Source organism: Diabrotica undecimpunctata, chromosome 9 (genome assembly GCF_040954645.1).
Source record: "Diabrotica undecimpunctata isolate CICGRU chromosome 9, icDiaUnde3, whole genome shotgun sequence".
Classification (NCBI taxonomy): domain Eukaryota; kingdom Metazoa; phylum Arthropoda; class Insecta; order Coleoptera; family Chrysomelidae; genus Diabrotica; species Diabrotica undecimpunctata.
Genome location: NC_092811.1, coordinates 20642160 through 20667587, shown reverse-complemented (window position 1 = coordinate 20667587; position 25428 = coordinate 20642160). Strand labels below are relative to the sequence as shown.

General features: G+C 34.4%; 1 protein-coding gene across 1 annotated transcript in view; it reads left to right on the top strand.

The window, feature by feature from the left end:
• The window catches only part of RyR (Ryanodine receptor), a 142879-nt gene that overhangs the window by 114279 nt on the left and 3172 nt on the right, over positions 1-25428 (top strand). The window contains 13 exon segments of the mRNA XM_072542890.1: positions 3869-4190; positions 4251-4340; positions 6083-6341; positions 7141-7503; positions 11385-11703; positions 13971-14385; positions 14572-14887; positions 15017-15263; positions 18406-18779; positions 19878-20036; positions 20331-20670; positions 22326-22482; positions 24107-24272. Of these exon segments, the coding sequence (XP_072398991.1) occupies positions 3869-4190; positions 4251-4340; positions 6083-6341; positions 7141-7503; positions 11385-11703; positions 13971-14385; positions 14572-14887; positions 15017-15263; positions 18406-18779; positions 19878-20036; positions 20331-20670; positions 22326-22482; positions 24107-24272 (3527 nt within the window).

Here is a 25428-nt window from a genome sequence, read left to right as displayed (position 1 = left end):
ATTTATCTATGATTTTAAATGTATTTTATATCCTTTCTTAGTATACTAAGTGTCTAAAGTATTCTTTACATGCAATAGTTCGACATGATTAATAAGTAATCTCTGTCCATGGACAGAACATTTTGATTCGGTTGCAACAGTAGCAACTCTCATATGTTTGTTGATTAACGATATACAACGGCAGTTTTATCGCGGAATTTGACAATATTAGTATTGTAGCAATTAAACTCCAACTAACGTTGTAGCCAATTGTTTCGGCTTCAACTAGCACTAGTCTTCTCAAGTGTAGGTAGGTATTATCTTAATTGTAAAAGTGAAAAATGGGTTTTTAAGGGACAAATAAAACATATCAATAATCATCACTAATATCAACGGTTTACAAAAAAAATTTAAATGGATACCTATAGCTTAATGTATGCATGGCTTCAGAGGCTGTTTGGATGGGTTGTAGCTGAATGAGTGAATTTTAAGACTATGTTGTAGTTTCAGGCAACTTTTTTAACTTTTTAACATGGTAGCTGCTATGCTGTGCCAATTTTTACTCCATGTGTGGTGCACCACGAGGCTTAGGAAGTTCCACCCAACAAGGGGAACAAGAAAATTTTACAAGGCTAAAAAAACTAAAATGAGAAACCTTGTGTTTGCAACATCATAACGTTTAAACATTTCTGTGCCATAAAAAGTTAACAGATATATAGGAAAAAAATAGCGAATGGCAAGGACTAAATGCATATAATTATTATTAAACAATTTAGTTAAATTACATTAAATATTCTAGCTGCATATATAATTAATACATTTAAAAAGACATGTGGCTTGGAGGCTATATATAAAAACGAAGTCAAAAAGGATATAGTAGAAATTTAACGATATTAATGATTTTATGAGCAGAAACATCCGCTTAAATAAACAAAAGACACAAAAAAAACATTGCCACCTCCATTATTTAGTGAAGCTGACATGACAAAACGGAGATGTCAACTGAAAAATATATTTTGTTACTTGGAGTAGGTCACAGATATCATAGATATTTTATATATCTCTATGGCGTAGATACGGGGTATAGAATCGAAACTAGGTGCAAATTAAAATTGGAAACTAAAGTTTAAATAGGATATTTAGTTGATGGAAGAGTTGAGCGCCAAAATTATTTTTAGAAGAAAAATAGTAAAACAAAACAAAAAGTTAACAAATGAATACAATCAACAGAAATTGGAATAAAACAATTATTAAAAAAAACTAACAAACATGAGGCGTTTATAAAGTTACACTGTATATGCATTTTTTTTTCTGACTTTCCGTTTATTATTTTGTTGTCCATTTTTGTTTAGTGATGGCATGCCGCAACACTTAGTACTCTTGTAAACGTCCGTTTTTTGCTTCGAGTTAGAATCTGTGGAGAGGGCATCACGTGACTAAAAACGACCTCACTTCGGCCATATCGTTAAGATTGTTTTGACACTTTTGACAGATCGTATATGTTTGTTTACATTTGTTGTTTTTCGAATATTTTTAGTTTTATAATACTTTTATAGAAACTGTAATAATATATTGTGATAGTGCATGATAATGGTTTCTTCTTCTCAACGTAGTTGCAGTAGCAGAAGCAATGTTAATAAAAAATCTTCAGGAATAACGTTCTACAGGTTAGTACACAAATATGTAAACAAAGTAATGGCCCGTACTTCAGAGAATAAATTAATAGTATTTGACTGTATTAATTTATCTTTATCTATAATATATCGTGTTTTTAGTGGTTACCGCGGGATAAATAAATCATAGTTTATTAAAAATGTATTGCACTTTTTTAGATTATGATTAAATCTTCTGAATAACTAGTCATATTTTTATAGTAGTTTTAATATTATTGAGTCCGGCCATGATCCCACCGCCATATTGGTATCATCGTTAGCCACGCCTACCTACGCCGTTTTTAATACACACGTTAATATGCTCATAGCTTCTCCATAGATTCTAACTCGATGGTTTTTTGTCAATGATCCACACACCGTTTTTTTAACGGAGTCACAGTTTTACTTATTTCACAATAAAACCCTCACCGGATACGAGTTCGTTTACCAATATTTGACGGAATACATCTCCGTTGCTCATCGGCGACCGGTACGTTATACAAAAAACGGTGAACCAGCTCATTTATGGAGGTGTGTAGACTCTACCGGATGTTCTTTCGTTTTATAGACATTGATTGTCGTTCACCTAGGTACGCCTGCCTGTGTAGTCGAAGTATTACTTCAGTACATAAAGGAAAAACATTGCCCGAAGAAAGGTTATTTACTACAGATAGAACAATGCCATTGACTATATTAGCATGCAAACAGGAAACATTTTTGAAGTCACCAGTTGCCAAGAACGAGGTTTTTTCTGTGTTTCCTACAACCTGAAAAGTGTCTTTTGTGGTAATCACTAACCAACCATTATTGTTTAAATTTAAATACAATCTAAACATTTCAGTTTGGGATCATTTTTTCTAATAATAAATCCACGCATATAAAAATGAGAGACAATGTTTTAATTTAAATTTTTTATCACCTACCAACCTAATTTTCAACTCTTGCGGATTAGATCTATAAATCCTAATATTGAAGATGGTATGCATAGTTTAAAGTCATAAGCTTTGATACTCACCAAAATATACTTTTTGTCCTGAAAATTCTTCTTCTTCTTCTTGTGCCACCGGAGATTGGAAATCATCAAGGCTACTGACCTTGTTTACAGCTGACCTAAAGAGTTCATTAGTGGTACAGTGGTGGAAATTCTTCTAGTACAACCCAATGTACTGTCGAACCATTTTTATACAATTATTCTAAACCTCAAACCCAATACTAACCAATATATTATATTAAAATAACTTTATCTTATTTAATTATGATTTAAAAATTTTGTAGACATCTATCGGTCATCATACCCACTAAACTTTAAAAAACTGGCTTCACTTATTTTTCTGGATTTCTACATGTAGTTTATTAGTACTACATATATGGTTAAAGCTATTTTCTTCTCACTTTATAAATTTTTTCTCTTCTTTAGCTTTTCTTGAACTTCGTTTGACCATCACCAGATCTCTTTAACTTCTTTGAACTCTCTTTCATGTTCCAGATATTTTTTCTAGTACATATTTTTACTTTGACTATTTTTTGTTTTTTTACTATTTTTGTTGTTTTTCATCATATTTACACCACAAGTTACTAGTTTCTTCTGTAGAATACATTAAATGTTAATATTAATGCAAGCTTACTCTTTTATCAATATAAACAATGAGTTTAACAATACTTACATTAAGTTCTTTAATCTCTTTTAATCCTAAAACCTTTTATTCATTAGCTACGATATATTATTTGTTCAAACCAATTCTATTTTCCGTTAATAAACTTATGCTTTCCTCTACATTATTTTCGGAGTGCCTCAGAAGCTTTTGATCTTTTCTATTTTGTAAATATTTGAAATTTGCATCAAATTAATCTTTATTTGTTATGCATTATTATGTAAAAATTTGTTTATGATAAGTTGACGTATTTTTTGTGACAAATGTCGTTCGTATTTTTAGACAATTCAAATTTTCAAATATGTTTATCAGGAGGGTATTAAAAATCATATTTTATTCTTTTTTGGCATTGTTTTGGTATTAACATATAACATCTTATTGGCATAATGTGTCGCTTCATTTAAAACAAAGTGAAAAATTTATATGGGTGTAATTTAAAAAAGAAAATAACTTTGATAATTAAAAAAACCGTGCAAATAAATGAAGTTTTTGAACGGGTATTGGATTGTAGATGAAAACACTAGATAACTTGGGACACTCCGTATATATAGAACAATTCCTACAAGCTTATGGTTATTTTCACAGGAACAAGAAATGGAGAAACAAAAACTTCTGTTCAACCAAGCGAGGCTCTCGAACCGAGGTGTGGCTGAAATGGTCCTTTTACATATATCAGCGTGCAAAGGTCTTCCTTCGGACATGGTCATGAAAACGTTACAATTAGGTATTTCGATCTTGCGTGGTGGTAACTTCGACATTCAAATGGGCATGCTGAACCATCTAAAAGAGAAGAAGGATGTCGGATTTTTCACCAGTATTGCTGGCCTGATGAACAGCTGTAGCGTCTTGGATTTGGATGCGTTCGAAAGGAATACGAAGGCTGAGGGTCTCGGTGTAGGATCAGAAGGTATAGGACATTAATTTTTAAAGGTTTTGCCGACATATTTTATAAAATTTTGTTTTTTAGGTGCTGCTGGGGAGAAAAATATGCACGATGCTGAATTCACTTGTGCGCTTTTCAGATTTATTCAACTGACTTGTGAAGGGCACAATTTAGGTATGTTTATTTATTTATGTACTTATTTATCAAATAAACAAATTAACTGTAAATATACAATAAAATATTAAGGTAGGAGGATTGATCTAGAAATAAAGGTCCATCAATTTTAAAAATAGATAACATTGGTTATTCTCATAGCAATTACATAGTTGGACGAATTACCTACTTTATTTTTCCACAAAATCGCCATCTTTTTTTTTTTCTACGCATTTCTGTAGACGGTAGTCCAATTCCTGTATCCCGACATCGTAGAACTCCGCAGCCAGTCATTTGTTCACGGGTTCAAGCAGAAGAAGTTATTTGAACTTTCTTACGACCCCGGGCTTACGACGCCACTCTTTGGATTTTTGTTTCTTTTCGAGAACGACATGAAACACTCACATTTCGTCTACCATAACAATGGAGTCCAACAATCCTCATCTTCCAGACATTTTTGAAGAAACTGGCGAGAATAGTAAAGGCGGTTCTCCTTATGTTCTGATATCAACAACCGCTCGTTCCGAGATCGAGCACTACACTTTTGATAGCTCAAGTTTTCAGTCAAAGCTCTTTCCACTGTATCGTAAGAATTCTCAGCGCATTCGATAACTGAATAAAAGTGGTACCACCTTATCATAGTGGGATGTATTCAAAATGGCGGGGATTATGATTTTATAGATGCAAGTGTTTGAGATAATTTTGTGTCTTGGCACAAGGGTTGTAGGATCTGTGAGATTGAAAGTATACATCTGGGCGAGTTGACAAGTCCAGGTCTTGGCGAAGTCAGAAGATTAAATACAGGGAAGGGGCAATTCTGCTAGCATAAGATAGGAGTAGTTGCTGCCTCCGAAGGTAAAGGACGAGTTCATGAGATTCACAATAGAGACTTTCAGCAGGACTGGATCGAAATGCTCCTAAGCAAATTCGGAGAGCAGTGTTGTGAACAGAGTTTAACGATTGTAATAAATTATTGGATGCGGACAAGTAAACTATACAACCATAGTCTAATTTGGATCGGATTATAGCTCGATATATTTTGAGTAGTACACTTTCATCGATATCCCATTGATGGTGGGATAATGTTTTAAACAAATTCATTCTGCTTAAACAGTTACCTTTTATATCATCGATATGACGATGCCAGGTGAGTTTCTTATCGACAGTTAGTCCTAAAAACTTGATCAATTTACTCTAAATTTACTCCGATTAGTGTTATTTTGGGTATTTCTGCGCTGTTGTATCTCCTGGTGAATTTAATTATTTTGGATTTATTGGAGGAGAATCTGAAGCCAGTTTTCCCGGATCATGTATTGTATTGTAATAAAGATGAGGTTGTAGCCGTGGATTTTCATTGGAAGTATACAATAAGGTCGTCTGCGTATACGACAAATTTAACGGGAGATTTTATATGAGAGCAAATATCATTGATGGCTAATAGACAGAAGGTAGAACTCAAAGTAGAACCTTGGAGTACACCATTTTCAGTGACATAGTTGTCGGATAATACTCCGTTAACTGTGATTCTGAAATTTCTATTATTTCAGAGGCATTTAAAATCTATTCAAATAAATTTTCTTAAGGTATAACTAAGCTGATTTTAGCAAGGTTCATTTTTTCATTTATTTATAACTCTTAAACCCAATTCGACTCACAAAATTAAATTTTTTAATTGTTATATAGATCAACAATTCGTTCTAAGTGTGCTTATCTACGTCTTTCTTCAATGTACATAACTGATATTATGTTTCGGACTGTTTCAGAATGGCAGAATTACCTAAGGACTCAAGCTGGTAACACAACCACAGTGAACGTCGTTATCTGCACAGTCGATTACCTACTAAGACTACAAGAGTCCATTATGGACTTTTATTGGCACTACTCTAGCAAAGAACTCATAGATCCCGCCGGTAAAGCGAATTTCTTTAAAGCTATCGGTGTTGCCAGTCAAGTTTTTAACACCCTCACTGAAGTTATCCAGGGGCCTTGCACCCTTAATCAGCAAGCTCTAGCACATTCCAGGTAAACTTATTACAGTAGACTCCCTCTATAACGAGAACTGAAATGGCGGACTAATTACCTCGTTATAAGCCGATCTTGTTATATCAGACAACAATAATGCTGTGCATACATATGAATATATAGTTTTCTAAAACATTAACTTCCTATAGTGAAACCATTTGGAGCAATATAAGATGCTAATAAATATTGTTTGAATGGCGTTTTTGAAAAAAACTTGTTTACTTTTATTGTCAATGAAATACATTAAAACAAAAAAGAGTTTTTTTTTATTGTCAATGATATAGGTTAAAACAAAAAAATCTGTACTTGCATTTTTCCCAACTACATAATGTATAAAGCCCATTTTCGAGGATAACATAAACTATTGCTTCTGCAATTGGAAGAATTCTGTCATTTTTTTAACTGCTTTAAATTGTCCAGTATTATTCTATCTATCATAATTTCTAAACATGTGAAACAGTTGTATTTATTGCAAAGAAGTTTATTGCGGGCGGCAGTTATATTTATTTCGGGGCCGTTAAAAAGGTATTTATTTATAGCCACGTCCGGGCCAAAAACGTAAAAAAACACGTTTTTCAATTTTATTTTCTCTCTTTATAACCAAATTTGACTCGCTATAGAGGGTTATAGTTCAATAGAAATTTTACGGGACATCTAATGTACCTCGTTATAAGCGAATCCTGGTAATAACCGTGTTCGTTATAGAGGGAGTATACTGTATTTATTTTTGATTGAACATTGATACTTAATTAAATCTTCAATTCTTAATACAATATTTTAACTATAATTTTACTTTTAGATTGTGGGACGCCGTAGGAGGTTTCTTCTTCCTCTTCTCCCACATGCAAGACAAACTTTCCAAACACTCCAGCCAAGTTGATCTGCTCAAAGAACTTCTCAATTTGCAAAAAGACATGATCACCATGATGTTATCTATGCTTGAAGGTAACGTAGTGAACGGTACGATCGGTAAGCAGATGGTGGACACTCTGGTTGAGAGTGCAGGCAACGTAGAATTAATTTTGAAGTATTTTGATATGTTTTTGAAGTTGAAAGTGCTGACGTCGTCGGCCGGATTCCAGGAGATCGATGTTAATAGTGACGGGTGGGTTTACCCTAAAGATTTCAAGGAGAAGATGGAACAGTCTAAGAACTATACGTCGTAAGTATATGTTTATTTAACTAAAACAAACTACGCACTGTCAGCCAGGAAATTAAACATGTCTTTAAAGGCTATAGCGGGATAAGATAGTCAAAATTGCACCATGCTCGATTCAGTTTTGGGTCTGGCCATTCGAAAGGACATAATTAAAAACTCACTCAGTTAAATTTTCAAGTTCCTAAGTGCCTCTGGGGGTTCGCTATGGGAAAAAACGTATTAAAAAAAAATAATTTTTTTTTAGACGCTGTATTGCTGCAAAAAATCTGAAAAAATTCATGAAAGCCTATTTTAATAATACAAAACTGCCTGATTTTTTTCAGATTTTTAGCTTGAAAATTGAGCTCAGGAAAAATATTTGAAATTTTCAGTAATATTTTAGGTTATGTCGGAAATTTTTGGCCAACTTTAAAACAATGTTTTTTTATGGGTTTTTTCCCGTTCTTTCGAATGGCATAGGTATTCTTATCATTTTCAACGTGGAAAATGCCTAAAAATCGAAAAAACTGCTTTTTTGGCATTTTTCTGAAGTTTTTGACTCATAACCTCAACAACATACACATAAATTAATGATAATTCATATTTTTATATGTATTCTTATATATCTTTACAATCGAAATAAGCCATTAAAACTATTATTTTTTCCTACAGCATGCTGCAAAAACCGAAAAACCCCGTTTTCTCCATGTTTTTACTACATAACCTCAAAAGATTCCGAAAAATGAATCGTGAATTAGAACGCACTTGTACACTCAAAAGTTGTGGAATTTTAAGCTAGCCAATATATCTTTATACGTGATATTATATCACAATGTACATACATTTATACACAGACGCATATCTATATATTTCCATGACTTTTGAGATCCTTGTTATATACATTCATAAGCTCGTACCACGCTCGTCCATGCCTTACTCTTCCGCTTAGATACAAGAGCGTTATACCCATGCTTATAACATTATTCTTTTATTTTATATTTTATATTTACTTAACTGTTTTGGTGTTCATGTCTTAGCCTTACATCCCGTATATCCAGGGAGCCTGATTGTAACAGAAAACATGGCGTTGCTAGTTGCGCTGCACGGTAGTTGACATTACGCGGCACAACTACCAACGCCATGTATATCTGTTATAATCGGGCTCTCATTCTATATCGCTCTTAGTGCGTTTGCGTGTGTAGGACCATATCCTCTTTATCGCTCTTAGTCAGTTTGCGTGTTAGGGCCTTTATCTTTTCGGCGGGACTTTTCCTCAAATGTTCAATAGCTCTGTTTTTGTGTTTATTTTGAATTGATTTTGAATTTGACAGCAGAATTGTGTCGTGTCTAAAATAACAGGCAACAATAACCAGTATTATTGTTAAATTAAGAACTCGATCATCAAATAATTTTATTTCATCAGTTTTCGGGATAGATAATGAGATCAAAGTATCAGATTTTTGCGAGTCTGTAATCAATTCATTCGAGAGAGATGTATTGCCACAATATTTTGGAGTAAAAAGTCTCGTGAGAGACGACTTAATCCGTAACCATACTTCTGTTTATGCCATAACGTTATTTAATTTGACGGATGATCAGCTCACAATAATTTTTGATGGAGCTTATTTAGCTCACCAAAAAAGCAGAAATAATTGGTATCAAAGAAAATCATATTCGGGACAGAAGATAAAACCGTTGTGCAAGCCGTTTACCATCTGCACAACAGACGGGTTTGTTGTATATCTACCCGGTCCATTCTTAGCTACAGAAAATGATGCAAGCATCATGAAGAAGGTCCTGGAAGATCCAAATGGAATAAGGTCACTTATGAAAAAATGTGATGTTTGTATTGTATATAGGGGCTTTAGAGACGTCGTATCCTATTTAGAAGATCTTGGCTTCAAGGTTCTGATGCCTGCATTAAAAGGAAAAAGATCAAGTTTATCCACAGCTGAGGCTAATGAATCTCGTTATGTTACGAAACTAAGATGGGTAGTAGAAGCTGCCCACGGCATTCTTGGAAAAAAATATAAGCTGCTCCATCAACAATTGGATAATAAATTGTTACCAAAAGCTGGAGCATATTGCAGAATTGCATGTTTTCTTAATAATAAAGGTAAACGACCTAGAGGAAGACCACAGATGAAATGGGTTGATGACATTAAAAGAATAGCCGGAACAAATTGGGAATATGTTGCTCAGGATAGAGACCGATGGAAGGAGTTGGGAGAGGCCTATATCCAAACATGGACAACAGAAGGCTAAGAAGAAGAAGAAGAAGAGCGATGAAGAAGAAGATGAAGAATTGAAAAAATTAATAATACAGAGAATGTTGAATTAGAGTAAAGTAGATAACACATTGGCTAAAGAAGCTGAAACAGCAAGGTGATCTAGACGAAGTACGACGACAACCAAGATAACATCGCGAGAAATTCTTGATTTTCCAGAGATGACCGAGAGAGATCTCAAAATATTCTTTTCGGGTACGTACCAGTTAGGTCAAGCTGTATGTTACCTAGCTACGTTATTGTGATTGTTGAGTTATTGAACGATAGAAACGAAATTAGTTCAGAATGCATCCGAATGAAACCGAATATTATCAAGGTTTTGATACAATCCAGACATATCAAAAAAAAAAAAAAATTTATAAGTGTTACATTGAGTATAAGCTAGAATCTATTGGCTACAATGCAATTTTACTCGTGCGATTGTGCTAATGGATTGAGAACTGTTGGACCCTGCTCACATGTTGCTACTATTATATATTATTTAAGCAATGCTAGGTACAAATCGGACATTATTAGACCAGCTAAATTTCTTTCAGAAATATTTGGTGAAACGGAGATTGATCCGGTAATCGACGAGGATAGTGAGGAAGATTAATAAAATGTAATTATTCTGTCATTCAATGTATCTAGATTAAATAGAATATTGTAAATATAGATTGTTAATTAGTAAATATATGAATTTTATTTACCTCTAAAAAAAATATTTTGTTTTCCGGCGTACGATCAGCTGTAATAATTATTTAAAAGATATCAAAAATATGGTTCATTTTTCAGAGTCTTTTGAGGTTATGTAATAAAAACATGGAGAAAATGGGGTTTTTCGGTTTTTGAGAATGTGAGATAAAACTAATGCTTTGAATAGCTGATTATGATTGTAGAGGGAAAGATGCATGTGAAAATGTAAATTATCATTCATTTAGACACTGAATTTAGAGGTTATATAGCGAAAGCTTAAAAACAACGCCGAAAAAACGGGGTTTTTCGGTTTTTAGAGCATGCTGTAGGAAAAAATAATAGTTTTAATACCTTATTTCGATTGTAAAGATAGATAAGCATACATATAAAAATATGAATTATCATTAATTTATGTGTATGTTGTTGAGGTTATGAGTCAAAAACTTCAGAAAAATGCCAAAAAAGCAGTTTTTTCGATTTTTAGGCATTTTCCACGTTGAAAATGATAAGAATACCTATGCCATTCGAAAGAACGGGAAAAAACCCATAAAAAAACATTGTTTTAAAGTTGGCCAAAAATTTCCGACATAACCTAAAATATTACTGAAAATTTCAAATATTTTTCCTGGGCTCAATTTTCAAGCTAAAAATCTGAAAAAAATCAGGCAGTTTTGTATTATTAAAATAGGCTTTCATGAATTTTTTCAGATTTTTTGCAGCAATACAGCGTCTAAAAAAAATTATTTTTTTTAAATACGTTTTTTCCCATAGCGAACCCCCAGAGGCACCTAGGGACTTGAAAATTTAACTGAGTGAGTTTTTAATTATGTCCTTTCAAATGGCCAGACCCAAAACTGAATCGAGCATGGTGCAATTTTGACCATCTTATCCCGCTATAGCCTTTTGTTTGTTTTGTTTATGAAATTATTTATGTTTTTACAGGGAGGAAATCGAATTTTTATTGGCCTGCTGTGAAACCAACCACGATGGCAAAATTGATTATGTCGATTTCATCGATCATTTCCACGAACCAGCTAAAGAAATCGGTTTTAACTTGGCAGTTCTCTTAACGAACTTGGCGGAGCATATGCCCAATGAACCAAGATTAGCCAGATTCTTAGAAACTGCCGGATCTGTTCTCAACTATTTCGAACCCTTCTTGGGTCGTATTGAAATTTTGGGCGGTAGCAAACGTATTGAACGAGTCTACTTTGAAATTAAGGAGTCCAATATAGAACAATGGGAAAAACCTCAAATTAAGGTAAATTTTCTTTTTATCTCTAATTACAAATTCTATAAATGTACGAGTATGTCTTTTTATATATCATTATAAATTATGTATTTTTAAGCAACTATATAAGACTCGAATGGACTCCAAACTTGACGAAACACTAACAAATACCAAATGCATATATGAGAACATAATATCAAGTATTCATCAAACAGCACAGAAGGTCTTAGGAATCAAACAAAATAAAATTAGTAACAAGCTTTGGTGGAATGAAGACGTCGAAAATGCGGTAACAGAAAAGAAAAGATTATACCATAAGTGGTTGAATACAAAAGATGACGCAGACAAAGACCGATACAATGAAATGAAGAAGAAAACTAGAAAGATAATTATGACCTCCAAAAATGAGATATGGGATAGAAGGTGCAGAGAGATAGAATCTTATATTGGAGGACGACAATGCACTGAGGCGTGGAAGTTTATAAACTCTGTTAAGAAGCCGACTAACGAGAAAGTGATTCTAAATCCCATAAATCCCGAGGATTGGACACATTATTACAAACATCTATTAAATGAGAACAGAGACGAATTTAAAGAAGATATGAATTCATCAAGAATCGAAATTCTGGGAGAGCATATTACCATAGACATCAACATAGTTCAAAAAGCTATAGCAGGGATGAAGAATGGGAAAGCAAGTGGACCAGAGGGAGTAACTACGGAATTAATAAAGAAAGGCTCAGAGAAATTACACAGAATGATCACGGTGATATTTAACGAATATATTAATGGACATCCAACACCAGATGAATGGAAAACAGCATATATGACCCCAATATATAAAAAAGGTGACAGGAGAAATTGTAAAAACTATAGAGGGATATCGGTCACAAGTTCAATGAGTCGACTATACGGTCGAATACTACGGGACCTGATAGAGGAAGATTATCAATCGTCTGAAGACGAATAACAAGGAGGATTTAGAGCAGGTCGTTCATGTACAGATAACATCTTCTGTCTTAAACAAATTATAGAAAAGAAAATTGTGACGAATAGAGAGTTACATATGACTTTTGTAGATCTTGAGAAGGCATATGACACAGTCCCGCTAAATAAACTATGGGAAGTCCCGGGCACATCAAACATTGGTTAGTGCTCTCAAAGATCTATATTATGGTTCAAACTCCCAAATGAAATTCGGAAACCTCTTAGCTGAAAAATTTGCAGTTACTAAGGGTCTCAGACAAGGATGTTGTATCTCTCCGACTCTATTTAAGATTTATATCTCTGCAGCTCTGAAACAATGGAAAAGGAATGGGTATACAATTGAACGATCAGGATTACATATATACTTTACAGTTTGCAGATGATCAGGTGGTAATCTCAAATGACAAAGATGACATGGAATACATGCTTAGAAAACTAATTGAAGAATACCAGAAATGGGGATTAAATATCAATTTAGAAAAGACAAAATACCTCTCAATTGGAGCTGAAGCAGAACAACTCGATATCGATGACAATCAAAAAATAAATCCATGCAACGAATATAAATACCTTGGCGTCATCTTCGACCGTAGTGGAAAAGACGAACGAGAAATAGAGCATCGAATGGTACAAGCACGAAGAGCTGTAGCATGTTTGAATGGAATTCTATGGAGTAAAGAAATATCAAAGAAAAGAAAATGGAACATCTATGAGACAATGGTTAAAACTAGCCTACTTTATGGAGCTGAGACATGGAGAATAACCGAAAAATATAAGAAAAAGGTCGAAGCCACGGAAATGGATGCCATCAGAAGATCGATGAGAATATCAAGAGCCGACAGAATACGGAATGAAGTGATAAAACAACAAATGGGTATAGAGGGCACTATAGTTGAGGATATTGAGAGAAAACAGCTCATATGGTATGGGCATGTGAGCCGAATGGGGGACGAAAGATTGCCTAAAAAAAACGATGATGTGGCAACCCCCAGAGAAGAGGAAACGAGGAAGACCACCACAGAGCTGGAACCTGGGAGTTAGGAAAGCGATTAGCGCTCGAAATCTGGACGAAAACCTAACTCAAGACAGAATACAGTGGCGTTTGAGAGTCGGACAACGTCGTAAGACGTTATAAAAAACCGAATATATATAAGCATATTTTGATCACTGTTTCCGATTTGGCAGCCGAAACGTATTTCCTTGAAGGTATTTTTTATCTGCTATATTTCATCGAAATTAATCACAATTTTAATTTAAAATACGTTTTTTGACATTTCAAGTTTAGAATGTGGAATTTATCTTCTGTTTAGGAATCCAAACGAGCCTTCTTCTATTCCATTGTCACAGAAGGTGGAGACAAAGAAAAACTGGAAGCCTTCATCAACTTCTGCGAGGACGCCATCTTTGAAATGCAGCACGCCAGCGGGTTAATGGCAGTGGAGGACTCCGGTGGTGGAGGCTCTACGAGATCTACCAGTTACAGTTACATGCAACAAGAAGACGACGAGAAAATGACCAAAAATCCAATCCAACGAGGATACCAGGCGATCAAGGAAGGCATCTCATTCGGTTTATCAACTTTAAGTCCATCAAATATCAAACATAAGATCTCCGAGATGCAACAAATGACGTTTACTGAATTGTTTATTGGATTCTTTAAGATGATCTTCTTTGCGTTCTATTACTCCGGTTTTGGCGTGGCTGTGGTTATAAAATATCTGCTAGGTTAGTATTCAATACCTAAATTTCTTTTTAATTGTTATGTCTTGTGTCTATAAGAGCAAGATGAACATTTTTGGCCTAGTAATTTAATTTGTAACAGCATAATATAACGATCAGGCCAGGAACTGCTGACCTAGTCCTCGTATTTCTGTAAAATTCAGAGTAAGCTTGATTTCCTTTATTTTCTAGGAATTTTAATGTCGTTAATGAAGGGTCCGGCCGTTGAAGAACCCGTCGTTGAACAAGTCGAGGAAGAGAAAGCAGCTCCATTGCGTGTATTACCATCTCTGCCTTCCACAGAGGAGCAAAATACGCAGATGCAAGCGTTTGGCATGGATATAACGAAAGAAGACGACGGACAGTACAAGATGGCTCCTCACGAATCACCTCAAGGAAGCCAACCGTCTTCTGGAGAAGGGGAAACCACTCCTGAAGAAGCTGGGGAGCATACAGAAACAGAAACGCCTCCAGAGCAACAGCCTATGTCATTGTCTGACCTTTTAGGGTAAGTATTAGTTTGTCTTTAAAAATACTAGCAAACTTATGTGGTTCATTGAAGGAGGTTCAAGTTTTCCGAAAGTTAAAATATCTACAAATAGTTTATTTTCACAAATTTTTTCTGTACTTTTTTTAGTGGTGAACAGGCCAAACGAGCTCAACAAGAAAAAGTCGAAGCGCAAGCAGCTCAACAAGCAGCTATGCAGGCAATCGAGTCAGAAAACAAACAAGTCCATCAAGTTGACACTTCCGCAATGTCTCAAATCAACTTCGCTTCGTATGGGCATAGAGCAGTGTCGTTCCTCGCTAGAAATTTCTACAGTCTAAAGTATGTGGCTTTGGTTTTGGCTTTCTGTATCAACTTTATGCTTCTCTTCTATAAGGTAAGTTATGCAGATAGTTTTTATTTTTTTTTTATTTCTTACCGAACCCGAGCTTGTAACGAATTTTTTTTTGCCTACCTTAGGGTAATATTATGGGGGTAGAAAATTGGGGACAGAAACTATGGGGACGAAGATAGGGCAAGCAAAATAAACGCTACTATGCGAACGGCACTTAGGGGTTGCTGGAGAGCTGGGGTCGTGGGTAAGTAAAAGACAAGGGGTCGGATTGGGGCAGCTACAAAAAAAATGAAATAAAGTTGTACTTACATAAATCTCCTGGGCAAATGGGCAAATAAAACAACAAGGAAGGGCTTCTAGCAATTTAGAATAAGGGCGCCGCTTTGAAGGATCCTAAACTTGCTGGAGGAAAGAAGAAAAGGGCTCTTCCTTCCTAAAAAGTAAACACACAAAAAAAGGTTAGGAGATTTTTCTAAACTAAAATAAAAAAAATGGATCAGACAAACAAATCAAAACGTTTATTTTTGTCTCATACAAATAGTTATCAAACATACAGATTGCACAAAAATTATTAAAAGTTGCAATATACAAAATTACAAAAAAAAACTTACATGTGTTGCCTGTTTACAAAGGAGATTGCTACAAAATTCTTCGAAATGGTTCCTAGGTTATCTTATTAATATGGCCAAATTAAAAATTAAGATTAAGGATATCCTTATAAATGGAATTATTTAAGATTTAACTTTTTCTATAAAACATCTTTTCTATACAAGCAAATTAAAAATTGTCACAACAAAAAAACAAATTAAAGCTAGCTGTCAGATGTCACATTTAATTTTGATGACAAAGAACAAATATATTGACAGCATAACCATACATATTACAATTTTTAAATTGTTATGAGAGCAATTATTACTTTAGCAAAAAAATGTCTGTCTTTACTTTAAAATTAATATACTGAATGTTACCTTATAATTCACATTTTTTTACACTTAACTTTGAAACTTGCTAGACATCTATGGGAAAGCTACTTGGACAAATTCTCAACGGGAAAGAAGGAAGACGATTTCTAAAGCCTGGAACGAGGTTGGGGCAAACAGACGACAAACGAAGCTGGTGTACTGATTTAAAATTTTACCATGTTCTGGTATACTACACAAATCCTCTAACTATTCAAGTGGTTATTCTTTTATAAATCTGTCATATTACAGAGAGTAGATTTCCACTTTTTACCGGTCTTGAAACTTAACCCATTACACAAAATTACCGGCTGTGTTCAACTCGAGCTGCCCTATACAACCTGCCTGCTTCGTTGCTCTTCTCAACCTGACTTGAATTCCCCTCTTGACCTAAATCTAATACTGGTGTGGGCGACCCTTTTTACGTCCACAAAATAGGGGCGGACTACAAAACTTTATACAGAATTTATATTATTATATAGATATTAAATATTATATATAGACACAAATTTAAAAACGCTACAAGCTTTTCGCCTTATCTAAAAATTTTATGCATTGCCTCGAAATTAAAAATATCAAATAAACTATAAAACCATAAAAGTGCTATCTTTGAAATGAATAAGCTTATAATTATGTCATCATCATCATATAACGGGGGCCCTACGGCGATTGCCGCTTCCCGCATTTCAGCCTCCATTTTTTCCTATCTCTCCAATCTCCCTCTTCTAAGGCTCTAGATTGCATTGTTTTTGTAATTTCTCTTCTCCAGGAATTTGGTGGTCTTCCCCTTTTCTTTCTTTCTGGCGGAACATACATTAAGGCTTTCTTTGGCCACCGCTCCTCCTCCATTCTCATTACGTGACCATACCATTGTAATTGCCTTCCTTGTATTCTATCTGAAAGAGTATCTCTAATTCCTGTACGGTTTCGTATTTCCTCATTCCTGATTCTTTCCATTCTCGATACTCGACATGACCTTCTAAGATAATCCATTTCCACAACGTCTACTTTATTTCGTTCATTCTTTGTCATCGTCCAACATTCGGCACCATATGTGGTAATTGGTTCTACAATTGCTCTGTATACGCGAAGTTTGGTATGCATCTTTATTTTATTAGACCACAGTAATGAATTCAGTATTCGGATGCATTTTTTCCCTTGGGTTATTCGGTTTTGTACATCTATCTTAACTCTGCCATCTGCTGATATGATGCTTCCTAGACATTTATACTGGTTGCAGCCTTTTATGACTGCGTTTTCAAGCCTCAGATCTGTGGTATTTCCTCCAATTTTTAAATATTCTGTTTTGCTTATGTTTACAGTAAGCCCCCATTTTTCATATTCCTCAATTATGTAATTCTGCGATACGAAAATGACATCGTATTTGCATTTTTTAGAGGCTCCTTCAAGTTTGTATGAAGTCACCGTTTCCTGCGATGTCGCCATCTTTTTATTTTTAAAAAGCAACCTAGATTGAGTGATATAGTGCGCTGCAAAATTAGTGCATATATCTTCAATTTCAAAAATATTTAGTAAAAAAAATAATAAGGAGCTCTTACATTTGAGAGCATTCTTAAAGGGATCTCTAAAGGATTTTTTTTATATATTTTATACTGTTATTAAAATTAGCATTATATTGACGAACAGAAAAAATGGAAAACAGAAATATTAAAAAAAAATTTAATTAACAAAAAAATACCCCTTTTAATAACCTCTAGCCCTAATAATGTCCTGACACATCATTGACATACTTATACTATAATTTTCTAATTTGGTCCTGGTCAATTTGGTTCTACATTTCCACCAACTTTATAGTCAGCCCATTTTAGTCTTCTGTTGTTGGTTGTAGAGTTCGTACTTGCCTTGCTATATTATTCCGCAAATGCTCGATGGGGTTAGAGTCTGGACTTCTTGGTGATCATTCCATTGTGGTAATTCTACCTCACAAAGATAATTTTGCACTACTTTTACGATGTTTGGACGAGCATGGTCACGCATTAATTGAAAATCGTTCTCAAAAAAGGTGCATACGGTATAACATTTAATTATTTTGCATATTTTGTTTATTCGAGACTATTATTATGTACTATCTTACGATACCTATATCAGAGTGTCACGAAAAGGCTCTTTATTTTCTAATTTCTCTAGTTTATGCAGTGGATTTTAGTTTTAAACCTTTTTATTATTTAATTATCAAAACCAACTAACATTGTGTAAACTTTTAGGTGTCCAGTCTAAACGAAGACTCCGGCAGTGGTAGCGGTAGTTCAGGCATTCCAGATATAATCGAAGGATCCGGCATCGAAGCCGGCAGCGGTCTCGATAGCGGAGAGGGCGACGACGATGATTTACCGGAATTGGTCCACGTCGACGAAGATTTCTACTATATGGCACACGTCATGCGGTTAGCGGCGATACTCCATTCGATAGTTTCTCTAGCTATGCTGATAGCGTATTACCACTTAAAGGTACCTTTAGCTATATTCAAACGAGAAAAGGAAATAGCCAGGAGATTGGAGTTCGAAGGATTATATATAGCTGAACAGCCCGAGGACGATGATCTGAAGTCGCATTGGGATAAATTGGTTATTTCGGCAAAGTAAGTAGATATATGTGTTTAACTTTCAGTTCATTTTCTAATTAATATTCAGGTGTGATGACAAGTAGAGTTGTTTTGAGTTGCAACTATTCGCTCCGTGCGTGACCATGGTTGGGGTACTTTGAAACGATGCCTGCGTGCGTAGCGGCGAAATATGACACAATTGGACCTACCTTTTTACGCATAAATTTTATCAAAAATGTGTGCAAATACATATTGCGTATTTCATTGTGCTAATAATAGCAAAAATAGTAAGTGTAGTTTTTATAGGTTCCCAAAGATTACATATAAATTAGAGAAAAGAAAAAGATGGATCCGTGCTATTAATATGAAAAAGTTAATATCACATAACTTCATTTTTATGCAATTGAAATAGGAAAAATTTAAATAATTTACCTTAAATGATATTTTATAAGGCTTCAAGCTAACTGCAGAGTGCCTGATGACTTTAGTTTTTATATCATAACTTTTACTATTACTGTTTTTAAATATATACTCTTTCACGTGAAAAACTTGATTTGCCAGTACTAGATTTTTTCCTTTCTTTTCCGTTTGTGGTTGAAAAGATATATTATGATGGATTTTGAGAAACCCAGTTTTTAATACTACATTTATGTTGTACATAAACTGAAAAAATATAATTAAAAAGTTAATTATTAATAATTGTCAATTTCGCATGTATTTAACAATGTCAAACATATGTCATATGTTTAACCTGAAAATTGGTAGGTCCAAAACTGTCAGATGAAGGCGGTAGGTGTCGCGTCAGTCACGCACGGAGCGAATATCATTCTCTTAGATTTCTCAACCCAGATACAGGTCTTTTTCCCACACTGTCTTTTATTTTATACTTGAGTAGGAGCCGCAACATTGTTGTTCTCCATGTTGAAGTTTTTTTCCTTTTCTTGTCTTTTTAACCTCATTTCTTCTTTAACATTTCGACCTTCGCAACACGGTCCATCCATAATATCTTCATAATCATTCTATGTCTACATCACCAAGTCGTTTTATCGTCTTTCGGATCTATAATATGTAACAGTAAATATAAAAATAAAGAATTGCTTTATATACAACCCAATGTTTTTTATTACATTTCAGGTCTTTCCCAGTAAACTATTGGGATAAATTCATAAAGAAGAAAGTTCGTCAGAAATATAGCGAGACGTACGACTTTGATTCAATTAGTAGTCTTTTGGGAATGGAGAAGACGTCGTTCCAACAACAAGAATCAGAAGAAAAGAAGAGTCTTCTATCATTGTAAGTAATTTAACTTAACAGTAACAGTTTTAGGCATAGACATCTTTGCATCTCTTTCTAATGGCCCGAGCTTATCGACTACGTGACCTTCTCATTGCTCATTTAGGTCACGTGGTCGATAAACCCGGAACATTAGAAGGGACTGCTTTGCATCAGTTTTCTCTGTCACACTGGGGGAACGCGACTGTATTGCAGCGCTGTTTATTTGTATTCTATATCTATTATATTAGATGATAATTATGTTAGGAAATGGCTGGCAATGTATTTGTAATTTATGGCAAAATATTTCTCTAGGATCATCAATATTGACTGGCGATACCAAATATGGAAATCCGGAGTGACAATCACAGACAACTCGTTCCTCTATTCCTTGTGGTATTTCACCTTCTCCATCCTGGGAAATTTCAACAACTTCTTCTTTGCCGCCCATTTGCTCGATGTAGCCGTTGGTTTCAAGACTTTACGTACCATCTTGCAGTCAGTAACGCACAACGGCAAACAATTGGTGTTAACGGTGATGTTATTGACTATTATTGTGTATATCTACACAGTTATAGCGTTCAACTTCTTTAGAAAGTTCTATGTACAAGAAGAAGATGAAGAAATTGATAAGAAATGTCACGATATGCTAACGGTAAGTACCCGGCTGAATAATTTTTGGAGATTAATTCGGGATGTTGGGCATGTAATGTGTTTTCTAGGAAATCGCAAATCTTATTATAATTTAGAATAAATGCGGGCAATTTGTTCTCTATTTTATCCTTTAATGATTCCAGAGAAAGAGTGAGTTCTTCGGGGGAACTTTTATCTGATTTTTTGGATTTTTTCTTAGGTTTGTTTAGAGTAGGAGGCATAAAAAGTTGTGTGTTAGTTTGAGCATTGTTTTCAATAATGTCTGGAGAGGACGATATTTGTTTTTTAACTTGATTGGTTTTACTGGCAATGTTTATAGAAGGAGTAGATGTTTCCTCTGCTAGATTTTTGGTAAAATTATCTGAGTGATGATGTATTGGGAGAAGGGTTTTGGGTAGTGTTGGTTATAGGTGGTACTAGAATAGTCAGTTTCCATTGTTAAATTTGTTTGCTCATTAGATTCCAGAACTGTTGTTTTAGGTCGGATAGGTGCTAGGGAAGGGTTTAATGGGCTAAGATCAGTTCTGTGAGGACATTCTGCTTCTTTGTGACCAATAGTTTTACAATTTGAACAGTTATATCCATCTATGGAAAGGTACAGACGATACAGATCCATCTATGTAAAGGTACAGACGATACAGGGTGTTGTCATGTGATATATTAAAAGTATCGGGGATGGACATATTTTCTAGGGGAGTGATAAATATTTGTCTTCTAAAACTGAGGACATGGCTGCAGACATACCTGTTCTTAAGATAGTCATCTTAAACACAGCAATCATATTCATCTTTCGTAGTTCTGCTTCTATAATGTTAGCTACTTTGGTCACATACTAAGAAACGAGAAATACGAATTAATGCGGCTGGTCATACAAGGAAAGGTGGAAGGCAAAAGAGGACCGGGGAGAAGACGCACGTGAAGATGAGCTTTGTGTTTGATTCATGTTGATTAAGGTAGTGTTATTTAAAGTAATATCGTTTGAAGTCATGATATTTTAAGATGCCGCAAGTTCTCGGCCCTGTTGCCAGTTCGAAAACTGGTCGTCGCCGTCGTTCCGCAGCCAGACCCAAACTTGTTTTATCCTTCTTTATTTTGCATTTCTAATAATATTGTTTATAATAATGTAATTTCTAGTACGGAAATTTATTATTTTTGGACGGCTTTAAACGTGATATATTGTACCTTAGTCAGAACCGTACTCAATGGAATCATTCACTTTATTGTCTAGGTCCCACATTCAGCTTTCTTCTTTTCTAGTATGTGTAATGCAATTTTTCCATGAGTCTAGCGTGACGTTTTCTATAGTAGTAGCTAGTAGACCTAGTTCGATACAAACTCTCAGCGTCTATCAATTCAATATAAGTATAACTACCTCTCACTCTTACAAAAAAAATTTATACGCCACTGAAAGACCAAGAATAAGTCACCTAAGAATGGTCATCACCATTTTCTGGAATTTAGTGTCTACAATTTCGAAACTATACTATCGAAAATTCATACTTTAAATTTACTATAATAATTCTGTTCTTAAAAACTAAATAACTACTGTTTCTTTATGCATGATATGGACGATAATGTTACACATATTTAACGGCATTACAATAGCCTGTATAATTTATTAACAGTTAAGTAAAGTTACATTTATTGTTTTCTCAGTGTTTCGTCTTCCATCTCTACAAAGGTGTCAGAGCTGGTGGTGGTATTGGTGACGAAATCGAGCCGCCAGATGGCGATGACTACGAAGTGTACCGTATCATGTTTGACATTACATTCTTCTTCTTCGTTATTGTCATTCTATTGGCCATCATTCAGGGTAAGTCAATGTTAAAATACTATTTATTAATTCATTTTTAATTTACTTCTTTTCGATTATTCTAAATATCACTGTTACGGTATTTCATTAACAATAATGTACTAAACCGGGATATGCTACTGGAATCGAATCGAATTGACTCTAAATTAGTTTTCAACTCTTTGCAGAATCTGATTCGGATCGGAAAAGGTAAGTTTAATCTGGCTGCCTGTACAGATTGGTATTGAAGTAAACGAACAAGCGGACCTACTTGTCTGAGAATGGTCAAAAGAAACGTGCACAGGCCCAGAACCTTTCATAGACGTAGTGAGAAGTAATGCCAATCGAACGATATTTGACTGGGTGGAAATGATAAAACGTAACCGTTGACACGAACAAATGAGTCTTACGAAAGCTCTTATACATGAACCTTCGAAGAAGAGATCCAAAGATCTTCTAGATATGAATAAGAGTAATCTGCGAATTATAGCAGGTCTCCTAACAGGACACTGTCGCTTCAAGGTGCAAATGAATAAAGTCGGACTTACAGAAAGTGTGAATTGCAGATTTTGTCAGTCTGAAGATGAGACAGCAGAACACTTTCTGTACAGCTGTCCAACCTTGGATTGGATATGGCTGAATACATTTGAGCATTATCAAATCGAGCCTCAAAGAAGAAGTAGAAGATAGGTAATAGACTATTAAAAATACTAGGTTGAAAGGACCACTTTAACCTAAGGATGAGCCCCAATAGACAGGGTTTATCAACCATGTAATACACTGGAAATGTTCCCGAAGGTCATACATCGAAGAATACATAAAATACTTAGGGAAAATATTAGCTATACCCAATTTAGATTTAGAAATCCGATGGGAGCGACAGAATCGCTATTTGCCATAAACATACTCATACAAAGATGCATGTATGTCAATGAACCAGTATAAAGCTTTTGATACAGTTAGATACAGCCAACTTAGCCAATTACTAAAAAAGAAAAACTTGAGCAAGAAGTGCATTCAATATATAAACTTTAATCAAATAAAAGGCAGATATCGAGCACAGTTTTTTATTAAATCTTGTCCAAGTACTTTCGGTCTCATAGCATCGTCAGGGGCATTTCGTCAAAAATATAGGCTATCCAGCACTTCAATGAATGTTATAAACATTAAATAATACATTTACACAAAACTAACACTAGACAAAAGACATGTTTTCAAAAAATTTAGAGGCTACATTTTTAGGTGACAGCAGGAGAGATAATCCGCAGGAGAAAGAATTCTTTCTCCTGCTGTCATTCACAAAATAGCTTCTAAAATTTTTTTGAAATTTTGTTTTAACTGTTTATTATATATCTCAGGTTGTCATCAGATGTGAACGTTATCATCTGCTTCAAGTGATAATACAGGAAAAGAGAAGCCGAATGAGAAGACGTATCACGTGGTGGAATAATTTGAGTGGGTGGTTTAGATATGGCTTCATTAAACTATTTAGAGCAGTAACATCTAAGATGCGTATTTCTCTGACGATTGCAATAAAGAAAAATAAGATTTGTTTTCAATTGACACAGAGCATACTGCACATATTAAACACTCATTTTTATTTCCGAGTTCCAGCACTAAATAATATAACTTTGTCTTTGTTTAGGTTTGATCATTGACGCTTTTGGTGAGCTTCGTGATCAACTGGAAAGCGTGAAAGAAGATATGGAATCGAACTGCTTCATTTGTGGCATAGGAAAGGATTACTTTGATAAGGTGCCGCACGGGTTCGATACGCACGTACAACAAGAACACAATCTAGCAAATTACATGTGAGTATTTATCTGATTTTTACATGAGGGCACATTAAAAAGAGTAGAAATGTTTCAAAATCTCCTGGACCTGGTAAATACGCATGCCCGAAAAAATAAATAGATCCTAAAAACATGCACCATTTTAATTTCATAGGAAATTGGTCGACAGGGTAGGATTTGCACGTGCGAATGATGTCGAGTGTTTCCAATAAACATGTAAATAAATAACAAATTAATGTATGATAGAAAAATAATAGGATTTTGGTTTTAAATTCAGCAAAATATGTTTATACGAGAGGAAAACCTCGAATTGATTGGGAAAAATATTCGCATGAGATTTTTTGCATAATCACTTAAATAAAAGATCGCAGAATAATGTTCAAGAGGTCGCCCATACAAAAAGTGGTCCTAATTTATTAAACAGTTTTGTATAAATCCATTTTTAGGTTGGGATAAGGGCCTCAAACAACTATAAACAATGTTTTAAACCAAATAGGTCAAACTAAAGTATAAGAGACTGATAAAACAAGATTTGGTGAATTCAAAAATAATTGTGTGTTTTTGATCCTTAAAAATCGTCACTTTCGTGTTTTTTTTTTCAGTTTTAAATTGTATAAGTTGAAAACGATCAACTTTAGAGAAAAATTACAATAAACCTTTTTTATTCAGAATGATAAAGAGCGAAAATAAATTTGTGCGGGCAGATGAAATTGATTTAAAGAAATTTGTTTAAAAACAATTATTGTTTAAATAAATTAGAACCACTTCTGCTGGTATTATGTTTTAAGACGAAATAACTTAAATAAAAAGTTATCAATTAATTAAATTGTCTGTGTATTTAAATTAAATGTACACTACCTTTAATAATGAATGTTCTATCTTTCTTCTTCTTTCTCCAGCACGCTGGACTGAACTGTGGAATTTCGTTCTTGCACTTGGATGGACGGTGATAAACTATTTACTTTTATGAGGTTATATGACACTTTCTAGATGGTACTGATATTATATACTCAATGTGACTGTGCAACCGGAATAGTCTCTAAGTATTTAAGAATATTAATGCGGCATCTACATGAAGACGGTATATTAGGTTACGCACGATAAGAAACACACATACACGGTAATTTAAATTAAATAAGAAATGAAATAATTAATAAAATGTTAAAAGAACTAA